Source organism: Entelurus aequoreus, linkage group LG08 (assembly GCF_033978785.1).
Source record: "Entelurus aequoreus isolate RoL-2023_Sb linkage group LG08, RoL_Eaeq_v1.1, whole genome shotgun sequence".
Classification (NCBI taxonomy): Eukaryota; Metazoa; Chordata; class Actinopteri; order Syngnathiformes; family Syngnathidae; genus Entelurus; species Entelurus aequoreus.
Window position 1 is genome coordinate 28582833 of NC_084738.1, and position 14985 is coordinate 28597817.

The window sequence follows — 14985 nt, forward strand, 5'->3', positions numbered from 1 at the left end:
GTCCCTTTCAGTGTTAATATTTCAGTGAGCCCAGGCCCCTCTGTCGTAAAAAAGTTGTGCCCCGACGTCAAAAAGGTTTAGAACCCCTGCTAAAGCTTTCTGGGCTTTGTACAAAAATTATGGCTCACAGGCCAGAAAAGAACACTTTAAATTTGGGGCTGATCTCTGGCATGTAGCATAGAATCGTTGATTTCCCAAGAGTTCTTCTTGTGGTGTAACAGCGAGAGTAAAGTCATGAGTGATTTAGCCATTATCAGGCAAGTCATTCATGTCAGTTACTCATTGTAAGCCAATATCTTGTCTTAACCTAACAGATTCCCTTGGCAGATATAAGTCTTGGGAGGGAAGCATCACGTGGCTGTTTGGAAATAAGCTATCTGGAAAGATATCTGGAAATACTTACAACATTGTATAATCACATCATTGGCTTAAGGGTATGGTGTACTTGTAGCAAAAATACTGACAAAGAGAAAAGAGAAGAAAAGGTCTCACTAATGGCTAATGCCATACATTTTATAGCGATGAGGGAATGGAGCTGCATTTTATATATTTCCCATCTGTGTTTTGTTGTGCATGCCTTCTTCCAGAACATGATTAATTTGATCTTAAGGAATGTACATTGACTGTTTAGTCTTCAGCGTCCCCCTAACCCCAACCAGACACCTCTGAAAGCCATCAAGACGTTGTCTTATCTAAACCGAGCAGACCTCCTCCTCCATCTGTCCATCCATCCTCTCCTCTTGTCATAAACCAAATGCAGTCTCCACTAAGAGTATTTTCATCACTGCAGACTCTTGCAGACCGGACTGGCATTTCCTGTGGGCGGGACCAGAGAGCAGACACATTCTTGAGCCAGTCACCTCCACCTCTGCGAACAACCCACTGAAAGCCGAGCGGTCTCGACCTGTTGTACACATCACTTTGCATGCAACTTTAATTGCAAGAGTAAACAAATGCTTATTTTGAACTATTCTCCCTAATTGTAATAAAAGAGAATAATACCTTATCGAGCTGAATATAAGACAGACAAGAAGAAGCTGTTAAATTGTATACACACAAACAAGAAGCTGGCACCAAATGACTTCTAACCACCAAAGTGAGTGAGAGCTTTTCTTCCTGTCACTCACACACACTTATAGAGAACAACCCGCGTTGGAAAACAAATGTTACTCAAAGTTAGGTAAGTTTGCACTAAAACTGAAAAGTTATGATTAAAGTAATTGCACTATTTTGTTATTATTTTCACATTTTCACTTATTGTTTTATTTTGAATATTTTATTAAGCATTTGCCCCTAACTTAAAAAATACTTTGGCAAAGGTCTCAGTAGACATGGTTGAAATGAGTCCAGAATGTAAAGTACAGAATTTAAAAAAATCACATTGAAGCGATTTTACTCATTTTCTGCTCCAAAAGTTCCATCCAAAATCAGTGGTTCTCAAACTTTGTTTTATCAAGTACCACCTCAGAAAACACTTGGCTCTCCAAGTACCACCATAATGACCAACATTAAAATACATCACATACAGTTTGAACAGTAACACTGTGTTTGAATATTTAATTATGTGATTATTTGACGTACCACTAATGGAGCCCGCATACCACAGTCTGAGAATCACTTATCTAAAGTCTTTAAAAGTTAATATATGAATGTTTGCAAGATTTAATTGTCAACAATTCTATTCCCAAGTTTATGGAAATGCATATGTATTCACATTGTAGTGACTCTGAGTGAGTGTGGGAATCAATTACTGTCCTCCCACGGGTCTACAGCTGTGAAGAGGAGCTAATATTCAACAGCTGAAAGTGTCAAATCTGTTTCACTATTTTTGCTTTATACTGCAAACAGGCGTTTACATCTGTATGCATGGCAATTGCTCTTTATTCACTGGGAAAATTAATCATTGCACATTTATACACAAATGCATTGTGATAAAGGAATTCTATATTTTTTTTACAGAAAAAATACCAGGTGCAGTAGTGACTGAACTTTCATTGTCTTCTTTTTGTGTCAGCAACCTGAACAATGCTAAAAAAAGATTTTCCATTCATATCAAAATAATGTAGTCATCACCATGTATGGAGTTGATTTAATGGCATCTATAATTTCCGGCTAACCATAATTATACTGTATATTACAGAAGTTCATCACGAACGAAACGAGAGTCAACTTATAATATCAAACATTTTGACTGTAGTGACAGCAGTCTTTAGGTTCTTACCGCCTCCTTGTGGTTGATAGTGGACAATACGACTGGTCAGATGATTTTTATATATTTTTAAATAAATTAATGAGTTTGACAACACGTGACACCATGTATTACTGTTTTGTATGTTTTAACAGCAACAAAATGAGCTGCTCAGCTGTTTGCATTTAATATAAATAGGAAAGTAGAGATGATAACCATAGAACATGAATTAAAACTGTTTGCAGTATTATTGATTGATTGATTGATTGATTGATTGATTGATTGATTGATTGATTGATTGATTGATTGATTGATTGATTGATTGATTGAAACTTTTATTAGTAGTTTGCACAGTGAAGTACATATTCCGTACAATTGACCACTAAATGGTAACACCCGAATAAGTTTTTCTACTTGTTTAAGTCGGGGTCCACTTAAATTGATTCATGATACAGATATACACTAACATCATAATACAGTCATCACACAAGATAATCATCAGAGTATATACTTTGAATTATTTACATTATTTACAATCCGGGGTGTGGGATATGGGGGGGGGGGGGTTAGGTTTGGTTGGTATCAACACTTCAGTCATCAACAATCAGCATCAACAATTGCATCATCAGAGAAATGGACATTGAAACAGTGTAGGACTGACTTGGTAGGATAATGGACACAGAGAGAGAGATCAGAAAGTATAAAGAAGACAGTATATTAAATGTAAACTAGATGAGCTCCAATGCTGACGTTGAAGTGAAATCCTGGATTTTTTTTTTTTTAATAATTGTTGAAGTAGAGGACACAATTCCCAAACAGGCTGAATATTTTGAAGTTGGAGCCGTTTCAATCAGATGAAAAATGTGGGAGTTGTGGAAATCTGAAGAATGTTCCATTGATTTCAATGGGAATTTCCCAAAAATGTGGGAATTTCGGGAAAAGTGGGAATTTTTTTGTGAAAATTTTAAAAAAACTTGAATGGTCTGAATGAGTTGAAATGGTTGGTGTTTGAATTTTTCAAATCGGTCGATAAATGTTGAAGTAGTAACATTTTTAATTGAGAAATGGTATTAAGGAATTCCTGGAATTTCGGGAAAACCGGGAATTTTTCCAGTTCGAAAAATAACTTAGTTTTTTGTCGTAATTAAGAGGAATGTTTGGACGGTGAAACTGTTGAAGTGGGTTGAAAAATGTGGAAGGAGTAGTCGCCAGAAAAAAGGGTCAAAAAAGGGTTTGAGAAAACGGGAATTCTGGGAATTCCTGGAATTTTTTAACTTGGAAAAATAATAGTTTGAATGTCCATGATGAGTGGAATGTGTTGAAGGTGGAATGGTTTGATTCGGTTGAAAAATGTGGAAATGGTGAAAGTTTGAAAAATGGCCAATTCATTTTGAATGGGAAAAATGTCCCGGAAAACCTGGAATTCTGGGAAATCTGTGAATTTTTGGAATTTGTCAAGGGAAAGCCCGCGATTCCAGAATAGGTAGGCTGAACAGTTTGAGGTTGGAACGGTTTGAATCGGGTGAAAAATGTGGAAGGTAGAGCGCGCCAAAATCTGGAGAAGAAGAAGAAGAAGTTGAAGAATTTTAGTAAATAGATTAATTTTGGTGTAGAAAACCATATGTGTGAATGCTTTGGAGCATTCACACAATAATGTATTTACATACAGTATACATTTTACCAGGAACTAGTAGATGCGCCAGCATACAGTAAATACAGTCTTTAGTCCAGGGTGAAGGGGGAATGGGGTTGGTTTTTTGAGACTTTTATTAGTATTAGTATTAGTATTAGTATTAGTATTAGTATTAGTATTAGTAGGTTGCACAGTGAAGTACATATTCCGTACAATTGACCACTAAATGGTAACACCCAAATAAGTTTTTCAACTTGTTTAAGTCGGGGTTGTCACACTCATTATGTCTCTCCATCAAATGGCACTGTCTCTTACATTGTGATATGAAAATGTACAAATGTTAGACCAGTGCTCACCTACATAGTCTTCTCTAGAGTAAGACGGTTGAACATGAGGACAGAAGACATTTAGTGCTTTTCATGTAAAATTGTAAAATTGTATTGCTCCTCATGATTTGTCTTCCAGGTTTTACACAACGAGTTTATAACAAAACAACTGTTACCAGTAAAGGAAAAGATACAATTTAGATCAGTGATTCTCAAACTGTGCTGGTATGCGGGCTCCATCTAGTGGTACGCCAAATAATCACTTAATTGAATATTCAAACACAGCGTTACTATTCAAACTGTGTGTAATGTTTTAGTGGCCAATTACTTGTTAAATAAAACCTTTGTCTATGACTATTTAGGCTTACTATGCTACTGTTGCTACTATTGTTGATCCTTTTTGGTGGTACTTGGAGAGCCAAGAGTTTTCTGAGGAGGTACTTGGTCAAAAAAGTTTGAGAACCAACGGTGTAGATTGTTATTAGCTAGCTAACTACATTGGTATGCATGGTTAGCCTTAATGCTTGCACATTTTTTTTTTTTAGCAACCCATGGCTCTAGAGCAGGGGTCACCAACCTTTTTGAAACCAAGGGCTACTTCTTGGGTACTGATTAATGCGAAGGGCTACCAGTTAGATACACACTTAAATAAATTGCCAGAAGTAGCCAATTTGCTCAATTTACCTTTAACTCTGTTATTATTAATAATTAATTATATTTATCTTTGTGGAAACACTGATCATCTTAATGATTTCTCACAATAAATATATATAGAAACAGATAAATATCAATATGCAACACTTTATTTTTATATTTTCTCTAAGTGCACATTTTTCAAATTGAACATTTTCAAATGATCACTTCTAAGACAGTCTTGTGAAATCACAATATCCCATTTTAACTAGCTAGCCACTAATATTTTTTAACAAATCATGAATTACTTTGCACCATGTTTGTACAAATAATAACTCATGTAAAATACAAAAGTAAACTCAATTTTTTAAATCATGTCACACTTTGAATTGGAAACCAAATCTGTTATCTGTTTCTTTGTCAGTTAGTGGGAAGCCTGGCATTGCATGCTGTTAACTAGTGTGTTGTACTCTGGTGTGTAACTTGACACTGCAACTCTGAGTGAGTCTTGCAGATGTGCATCAGTGAGGCGTGTTCTGTGTTTGTTCTTGATGAAGTTCATGTCAGAAAATGCTGATTCACAAAGATAACATTTTTCCTCATTGTTTGCGGAACCTTCTTAATCTTTTGGACATATTTTCACAGCAATCTGGCCTTAAGCTTAATTATGATAAATGTAAAATGTTAAGGATCGGAAATCTAAAGGGAACGTCCTTTCGAATGGAATGCAAAGTGCCTGTTTTGTGGACAGATGGACCAGTTAACATACTTGGTGTTGTTGTCCCAGAAAATCTGGAAGATCTAGGCTCAGTAAATTATGATAATCGACTAAGAAAGCTGGACAAAATTATGCAATTATGGAAAGGGAAATCCCTAACCTGGCATGGTAAAATGTATATTGCCAACTCGTTAATTATTCCTCAATTTATTTAATTGTTTTTGTCATTACCAGCTCCATCACAAAACTTTTTTAAGATTTATGAGCGGAGGGTCTTCGATTTTGTCTGGAACGGCAAACCAGAAAAGATTAAAAGAAAGGTTTTGTACAAAGAGTATGAATATGGAGGCCTGAAACTTCTCAACCTTGAAGCTATGTGTCTGTCTTTAAAAGCATCAATTGTTCCAAAGATGTATTTAAACATTGAGTGGTACACAAATGTCCTGTTGGACAAAAAACATGTACTGTATCAAAAGAAATTGTATCCTTTTTTACAAGTGATCCCCTCCCAGAGAGTCTGCTGGGAAACATGGCGGGGTTCATAAAGGAAACAATCCACTGATAGTGGTGTTTTGAATTTTATGTGCCAGAAAAAAGAGACGATATTTTGCAGCAGTTAATATGGATGAACTCTAATATTGTAATAGATGGAAAGCCTTTCTTTTGGAAAAATATGTTTGAAAGAGGAATCATTTTTGTCAATGATATTATCAATGAGAATGGTAAAATTATGAAGTATGATGAATTTAGAGCTATATATGGTGATGCTTGCTCAAGCTTTTCATTTTATCAACTAACTGGAGTAATTGGGAAAAGATGGAAACAAATAATTAATTATGGAACTACTAAATTATTAGTTTGTAAACCTCTAATAAGAAATTCTAGTTGGCAAAAAGGAACTAAAGTAAATAGAAAAATATATAATTTTTATTTAATAAAGAAATCTTTGAAGGCTGCCTCATACAACACAAATGGAAAATGGGAGGACTTTTTTGACTGCCCGTTGCCATGGGATGCCATATTCAAACTAATCTATAAAACCACTATCGATGTGCAAAATCGTTATTTTCAAATTAAAATTATTTATAACTTCTTACCCACAGGGAAAATGTTAAAATTATGGAATATGACAGAGTCAGATGATTGCCGATTTTGTTGTCAGGAGCCTGAATCTACCCTGCATTTGTTTTGGTATTGTCATATTGTGTCTTTGTTTTGGGTGGAAGTTGAAAAAATGTGTTTAAGGATTGGTTTGTTTATGAAGCTTAATGTGGTTTCTGTTATTTTAGGAGAGTTCATTGACAATCATGATTTAGTCAATTTAATTATAGTACTCGGTAAAATGTTTATTTTTAAGGCCAAAAACAGATATTCACTTAGTATTACTTTCTCTAAAACATTTATTCAGTATTTTCTAACTTTAGAAAGTTACATGGTTGAAAACGATAATGATGCCAAAAAACATTAAAAAAAAGATGAGAAGTCCTCAAAGGCTTTATTGAAAGTATAATTATGTTTATAGATTATATGATATCTGTTGTTGTGTTCCCTAATTTGAATGACTTGGACATAATCTGGACTGTACATAAATGCTTATTTTGAAAATGTAATTTTGTTTATAAATTATATGCAATCTGTTGTGTTCCCTAATTTTTTTCTGTGTACATGAATGAAGGTGTGTGTTGCTGAGTCCGACTTGGACATTATCTGGACTGGGCCTGGTTTAAAAAACCCTTTAAACAAATCTAATTTCATTGACAACCTGGTCTGTTGAAGATAAGGCCCTTTTTTTAAAAATAAAATAAAATAAGATAAATAAATAAAAAACATTTTCTTGGATAAAAAAGAAAGTAAAACAATATAAAAATAATTACATAAAAAATAGTAATTAATGAAAATGTTAGTGGACCAGCAGCCTATACAATCATGTGTGCTTCAGGGACTGTGTCCCTTGCAGATGTGTTGTCTATGTTGTGGGAACCAGAATATTGGTAGCAGAAAGAAATAACCCCTTTTGTGTGAGTGGGTGTGGATGAGTGTGCATGGGGGAGGTTGTTTGGGTTGATGCACTGATTGAAAGTGTATCTTGTGTTTTTTCTATGTAGATTTAATTTAAAAAAAATATATATATATATATATTTTTTTATTTTATTTTTTTTTTATTTTATTTTATTTTTTTTAGAACAGGCCCGCGGGCGACTCATCTGGTCGTTACGGGAGACCTGGTGCCCGCGGGCACCGCGTTGGTGACCCCTGCTCTAGAGCCACATAGCATACATGGAGCCACATAGCGGTGCCCTGGTGGCTCCATGGAGCTTTTTCAAAAATGTATGGAAATGGAAAAGAAATGGGGTGAAAAAAGTTTTTTGTTGTTATAGGGTTTCTGTAGGAAGACAAACGTAACACAACCCGTCCTAATTGTTAGAAAGCCCACTGTTTAATAGGTTTGTGTTTATGCTTCACTGATGGCGAGCGCCATTTTGTCCTACTAATTTCAGCGGCTCTTGAACTCATCGTTATGTGGACTGTGACTCAACAGTGTGTTTACATGTAGAACTTTCTCCGACGCTGCCACATGTTTTATGCCACTCCTTCTTTGTCTCATTTTGTCCACCAAACGTTTTATGCTGTGCGTAAATCCACAACGGTGAGCTTTGTTGATGTTATTGACTTGTTGGAGTGTTAATCAGGCATATTTGGTCACTGCATGCCATGCTGTTCCAGACCACAGCAAACTTTACCCATCTTGTAATAAATCCATTAGAAGAAGACAGCATGTTTGTTTCCTTTAACTTGGACACACACATCAATATCTTTGGCCATTCTAAGTCATTTCCAGGAGTTATCCATCCTCTGAGAAGTTTTACTAATGTTTTCCAATGTTGTAAAAATGTGTAGAATAAATATTACATTTCAACATTTCTGTCAACAAAGATTTGCATCAGCCTGCGACACGTAGACATTTTGATAGTACGCCAATATAGCTAATTAGCCACTTACATCATGACTTGCCATAATTATAACACTTATATAAGTCTTTTAATTTTTTGCGGCTTCTCACCGATTACTTTTTTGTATTTGTGGTCCAATATGGCTCTTTTAACATTTTGGGTTGCCGACCCCTGGTTTAGGTCTATTTACGCTTATTTTTGCGCTACTGACGGAATGTTGCCTAATCAATTGTATGTGTTAAAAGGGATGGAGAATACTTGTTATTTGTTGATATTATTTGTTGCATTGTGTCAGAGAGTGATAGAAGTCCATCCATCCATCCACTTTCTACCGATAATTGTCCCTTTTTGGGTTGCTGGGTGCATGACTTTGGAGGTGAGTGTTAGGGTTTCTCTAAGTTTTGGTGAATGTTAAGGTCCTGGGGACCCAAAAGGGTCTCAGTCATTAAAGTGATAAAAATAAGTATAGGTTTTTTGTAGGATTTTTTATTTTCAACACTTATCAATAAATCCACTTCAGATCTATTTGTTGACATAACGTTTGAATCTTTTTTTATAAAAACTATCCATCCATCCATTTTCTACCGCTTGTCCCTTCTGGAGCCTATCTCAGCTGCATTCGGGCGGAAGGCGGGGTACACCCTGGACAAGTCGCCACCTCATCACAGGGCCAATACAGATAGACAGACAACATTCACACTCACATTCACACACTAGGGACCATTTAGTGTTGCCAATCAACCTATCCCCAGGTGCATGTTTTTGGAGGTGGGAGGAAGCCGGAGTACCCGGAGGGAACCCACGCAGTCACGGGGAGAACATGCAAACTCCACACAGAAAGATCCCGAGCCCGGGCTTGAACTCAGGACTACTCAGGACCAATGTTCCCTCTAATTTTTCATGTGTGTGAGCAAACACACAAACACTCTGAGCATTCAGTGGAATACAGACGTGCACACTGTGGCCATACCAGCAGCACATTTGTCTCAAACCTGACATAACAATTTAAATGTCTTATTATTATAATCAAGTGACAGTAGTCAATTTCAAGAGATTATTTTCTAATATATGTGATTTGGCCCACTTAGATATTGTTTTTTTTTAATCAGCTATGCACTATAGTATTTTATGCCTGGGTGGGGGTCCTGCTTTGGAAAGACTGTGTACCCCTTTCAGAGATCACATTTAGTTCCCCTAAAACATTCACATGTTGCATGAGATGAAGTGTTTATTAACTTTCTGTCTGTAAAATAAATATTTTTATTAGCAATTCTGTAATCTACTAGACATAATTTCATGGTTAATATCCAAAAATGTACATTCTTAATAAATGACAGTAGAATAAGCACACATCTGATTGAGGAGTCATAGTATAACGACCTAGAATTTACACTTCGTTTAGGTGTTGGAGATGTCCAACTTTGTGTGTGGCAATAAACCCATCAGTGGCTAATTGCCATAGTGCAGGGGTGTCCAAACTTTTTCCACTGAGGGCCGCACACGGAAATATTAAAGCATGTGGGGGCCATTTAGATATTTTTCATTTTCAAACCATAACAAAATATATGGATTTTTTATTTATTTTACCTTTAAGGGTCCCGGGGACCATAAAGGGTCTCAGTCATTAAAATGTTAAAAATAAGTCAGATTATTAATTTTTTTGTAATTATTTAGCGCTTACAGTAAATCTCTATATCAACTTCAAGTTGATATAAAGTAATACAAATTTAAAAAAAAGTTTTATGGCTTTTCTGTCATAAACAACTTAGTTTTTTTATAGTAAAACTGAAATGTGCAGTATTTAGTAATTAGAGCCCTACAAGATCAATAATGCAGGACACCATTGATTTTAATTATTTCATATTTTTGAGTATTCACAGTGAAAAGATAAATAAAAAATCACTAAATATATTTGGGATCCAAAAGGTGCCCCACTCATAAAGTGATACATTTTCATTAGGTTTTTCTTTTACTTTCAACACTTAAGTTACGAGATCAACTTCAGGTATACAGTATCTGTCGATTTTATGCTGGAACTATTTTTTTGTTTGTTTTATGCGCTTTTGTCAAAAAAAAACTTTGATGTTTTTATATGGCTACTACACAATATATGCAATATTTACCACATAAAACATTTTAAAGTGAAATATTTGAAGTAATTGGAGCCCTGAAAATAATTCATTATAACATGGGTTTTTTGGTCTTTTTTTTTTTTTTTTGAGCAATGGTAAAAAAATAAAAATAAAGAAAGACAAAAGAAAAAAAACAGCCTGCATGGCAGCTTTTGTGTCAACATTGCAACTTTTTCTCGTTAGATTTCACCTCATTCCACTTTGTTTAATGTTCTTTTTTATTTTTACAATTGTATTTCCAGAATGTGTGGCGGGCCGGTAAACAATTAACTGCGGGCCGCAAATGGCACCCGGGCCGCACTTTGGACACCCCTGCCATAGTGTATGTGTTGGTGCAGGTGAGAGAGAGAGCAAGCGGCTGCTGTTGATATAACAGATGACAAAGAGTTGCTTTTGGCTTGGTTTGTACGGTAGACAATGACTAGTTTTGCTAGATAGAAGTATTTTACACATTTTTGTGTGGTTATTATGGCTGACAAACAATTTCGCTAAATAAAGGGACCGATAGAATTCCTGTCCTCCTTAAAGTGTCTCCACAGACGTTACAATAATTTAACAGTGTTGACAAACATTGTTTTATCTGTTGTGGCCACCTTTCGTCACCTGTTACTCACAGTTGCATTGCAAAATCATACATAACAAATGATTTGTTGATTTTGTGCATGGCATAGATTTGCTGTGCGCTGAGGACGCGTGAGCAGTGCGCAATTGCGCAGGCGCGCACCTTAGAGGGAACGTTGCTAAGGACCTTCGTATTGTGAGACACATGCACTAACCCCAGTGCCACCGTGCTGCCTTTATAAAAACTATTTTTATTTTATTTTTATCTTTGTCATGGGTTTTTATTCTTTATCAGTTTATATGATCAACATCTTAAAGGGAAAATCACAAAATCATCCAAGGATGCTGAAAAACGAAACTTAAACCATGAACCATGTTCGAGTTAAACGGATCAGCATCCGTATTGGCCATACTGGGCCAGTACAGTACTGTATATAATCGGTATTAGGCCGATACCAAAATGTACAGTATCGCCCACCCCTACTGGCGATTGGAGACGCTTCATGCCGAGCAGCAAAATGGCCGCCCGTCCACAGACTTGACTCCACAGCGCTTTGAACATTTCTGCAAATTTTGCTTGACTCCGCAGCAACCTTAGTACTTCTATACTAGCCAGTAGCGTGTTGCGAGTGCATTTCCATTGTGTTTCACTTACTTGACTCTGCTCAGGCGCCGCTGTTCTTGGAGCTTCGACGAATGCCTCAAAAAGCTAAAAAAAAAAATCCCGCACTGAAGCACTTTAGCTAGCCAGCAAGCTAGCTCTTCTTCATATGTGATTTCTGAGGTGAGTAGCACAGCGTTTCTTTTAACATTTTCTGTTGCATTGAATGTGTGCGTGAAACTCAACTAACCGCAGTAGAATGTATCAGCTATGTCTGAATGTTGTGCTTAACCTAACCTTGTTCGCAAAGGCTACTCGTAGCTGTCAGTGTGTAGCTTAGCGTACCTTGCTAACGCTTGCTAGCATGAGCACTGACATTACACTGTTTTCATGTTCATCTGTCTGTATTCGATATGAAGCCACTCTTTATGTTTGCCCTACAAACAGGGGATTTATATTGCTGTGCATTGAGGTTAGTCCGCATGCACCATCACTTTACACTTTTGTACAGCGCTCAAACAAGCAGTCGCTCTGGAAATGTACCTATTTCACATTAGCAAGGAAATACAGCATATGCTATCATTTCTGGAAGGTTAACAGGTAAAATAGTACTCCATACCATACTGAACTCTAGTCTAAAATAGCAAGTTGGAAGAACATATTCAACTGTATTAATCAAATTACAGTTTGAGGTATGATTAAGGATGTGTGCAGGGATCTAGACTTGACAGTGCTAACCACTGTGCTTACATTGAAACAAGTGAATCACAAAAGTGTATTTCGTAATGATTGCTGGCATAGTGCAGACTGTAATTTATTTTTAACCCCACATATCTCCTTCTTTATAATTTGATGGTTTGACGTCGAACACGTTGTCTGCTGCTCCAATATAGTTACAGAAATACTCATACTGCACTATCATTAACTGTTGTCTTGTGTGTTGCTAAAATGACTTGGCTGACTAAGCTCATGTCTACAGTGGTCCATAGGCGCAAACAAATGCAAAAGAAACATGCAGCAAATTCCAAAAACACACAAAAAACAACTGCATGAGAGAAATGATACAAGTTCAGGGAACAAAATGGATGTCTTCCAGTTTACTGGAGTAGCCAGTCCTGAACGTTCAGGACAAACATTTATGTTTAAACCCAGAATTTTTTTTAACTATCTGTTTTTGTGATCATGGCCTTAACCCCCTTCTACACTGTCTAAAGTGTTATCAGCTTGCAGCACTCTGCATGCTTATGATGGGGATAATTACTTAGTTGCCCCCATGTTCAGCATTATTCTTAGCTCTGCCACCTCATGGCTGAATTATCCCTAAAGGCCTGCTGAGCCCTACTGTTTGCACACATACTGTTTGGTTTCACGTGGCCATGAAGCAGCAGTGATGTCGGCTTTTTCTGCTTCTTTATTTCGCAGCATCCATCAAGCCACAAAGCCTGTGTGCTTTAGGCATTTTATTCAGTTTACACAATAAAGATCTTCATGTGTTTGTTCCTCCAGAAGAAAGCAGTATCAGGACTGGAGCAGTAGTTCATGGAAGACAAGAAAAGGAAAAAAGAAGAAAAAAGGAAAAGGGAAGCCTCTCAGAAGGTATGTTCATTGGATATAATGATGTTATCTGTTTCAGGGTCAAACTGTTGCTATCAGAAAACCATGATTATTATTCAGAGGTGGTCTCTGTATTTATGTCAACAAAGGTTAGTGTACAAACAGTGGGCTTAGAGGAAGCTACTGCTCTTAGGAAATTGAGCATTTTACGGTGAAATGCTGGCCACACTATCTGTAGTGCAAGTTCATAGCTGTATTTGTGACCTTTTGTGTAACGTTGTAAATGTTAGTGAGGCGCTGCGGGAGCTACAAACAGCAGTAGTGGGACGTATCTGACAACTATGAGTCCAAGTACAGAGGCGAGGTGGAACAACTGGTAGATTGATGCTAAACAACCTTGGCTTCAATGTAAAAAAGACCAAGGCAATTCTGATGGAGTTACGAAAGGTTACACACCATTCACATCAGAGGAGCAAATGTGAATATGGTCTCTAGTTTTAGGTATCTTCAGGTTCATTTATCCATGGACCTCACCAGGAGCCACAACACTTCCTGTCTGCTGAAGATGGCACAACCGCATCTCCACTTCCTCAGAAAGCTGTGCCGTGCTGGACCAGGGAGCTCCATGCTTAGAGCTTCTACAAATATGTGGTGAAGAGCACCCTCATCACCAGAATAACAATATGGCACGGCTAAAAAAGAGGAAGGCACTGCACAAGGCGATTAAAGCTGCTCAGAAGATTGTGGGAAGCAGCCTTCCCACCACCACAAACATCTTCTTCAGCAGATGCAGACAGAGGGCTCACTGCATCACCAAAGATCCCACCCACTCTGCACACCCCTCTCCATAATATCCTCCCCTTAGGCTGGAGGCTGCGGAGCATCCGGAGTAGGCCCACTTGACTGAGGAACAGCTTCGTAATGGAAGCTGTTAGACTGCTGAACTCTGATGGGGCTTTGTAGTAATGGATACTTTGAATCCTTGAACCTGCTACAATTCCTTGAAACACCCTAACTGTTTTATTGTCATTTGTCTTACAATGTATTTTTGTTGTGTTAGGATTGACATTAGAATGTGTGAATTGGGTTTACATCTCTTTTATTGTCATTTTAGGGCACAGAACAAAAGAACAAAGGTAAGCAGCTCAGTAATATGATGAAGACACCTAAATGAAGTGTATTTGCGATGTTGATTAACTTCCCGCCCTCCCCCTCCCCAATTACCCTTTTCTATCCCTTGCTCTGCTCTACTAGACTTGACCAAGCAGGTGCCTGCCCAGCCTCCTGCAACTCAGAGCAGCTCAGCCAACCCCAGCCCTGGACCCACCCCCTCTGCTTCCCCGTCCCCAGCCACCTCAGGCCCTGGCAGTGCTGCCACCCAGTCACAGGGTGGTAACAATGCCAAGCGCCTTGCAGTGGCCAACGGACAGCCCACCTCCAACCCCGGTTCTTCCTCCAACACAGGCAGCACAAGTGTTACTGGGAACGGGAATGTAAGTAGCGGAGGTGCGGCCCAGGCACCTCAGCAGCAACCTCGCTATATGCCAAGAGAAGTGCCGCCACGATTCCGCTGCCAGCAGGACCATAAAGTGCTACTGAAAAGGGGTCAGCCGCCACTGTCCTCTATGCTGCTGGGAGGGGGTGGAGGAGGAGAAGGCCCAAATGCAAACATAGCTGCTGTCTCAGGT

The 14985-nt window shown here is 37.8% G+C and overlaps 1 protein-coding gene across 4 annotated transcripts in view; it reads left to right on the plus strand.

Annotated features, from left to right (window-relative positions):
• Positions 1 to 11593: 11593 nt before the first annotated feature.
• Positions 11594 to 14985, plus strand: part of tnrc6ba (trinucleotide repeat containing adaptor 6Ba) — a 29006-nt gene continuing 25614 nt past the window's right edge. For 2 of the 4 annotated variants that reach the window (XM_062056202.1, XM_062056205.1), the window contains exons 1-4: positions 11594 to 11926; positions 13250 to 13339; positions 14412 to 14433; positions 14552 to 14983. In XM_062056202.1, the coding sequence (XP_061912186.1) occupies positions 13283 to 13339; positions 14412 to 14433; positions 14552 to 14983 (511 nt within the window). In that variant the 5' untranslated portion in view covers positions 11594 to 11926; positions 13250 to 13282. The remainder of the gene's footprint in view (positions 11927 to 13249; positions 13340 to 14411; positions 14434 to 14551; positions 14984 to 14985) is intronic. The other 2 variants (XM_062056204.1, XM_062056206.1) reach the window with 2 other exon arrangements.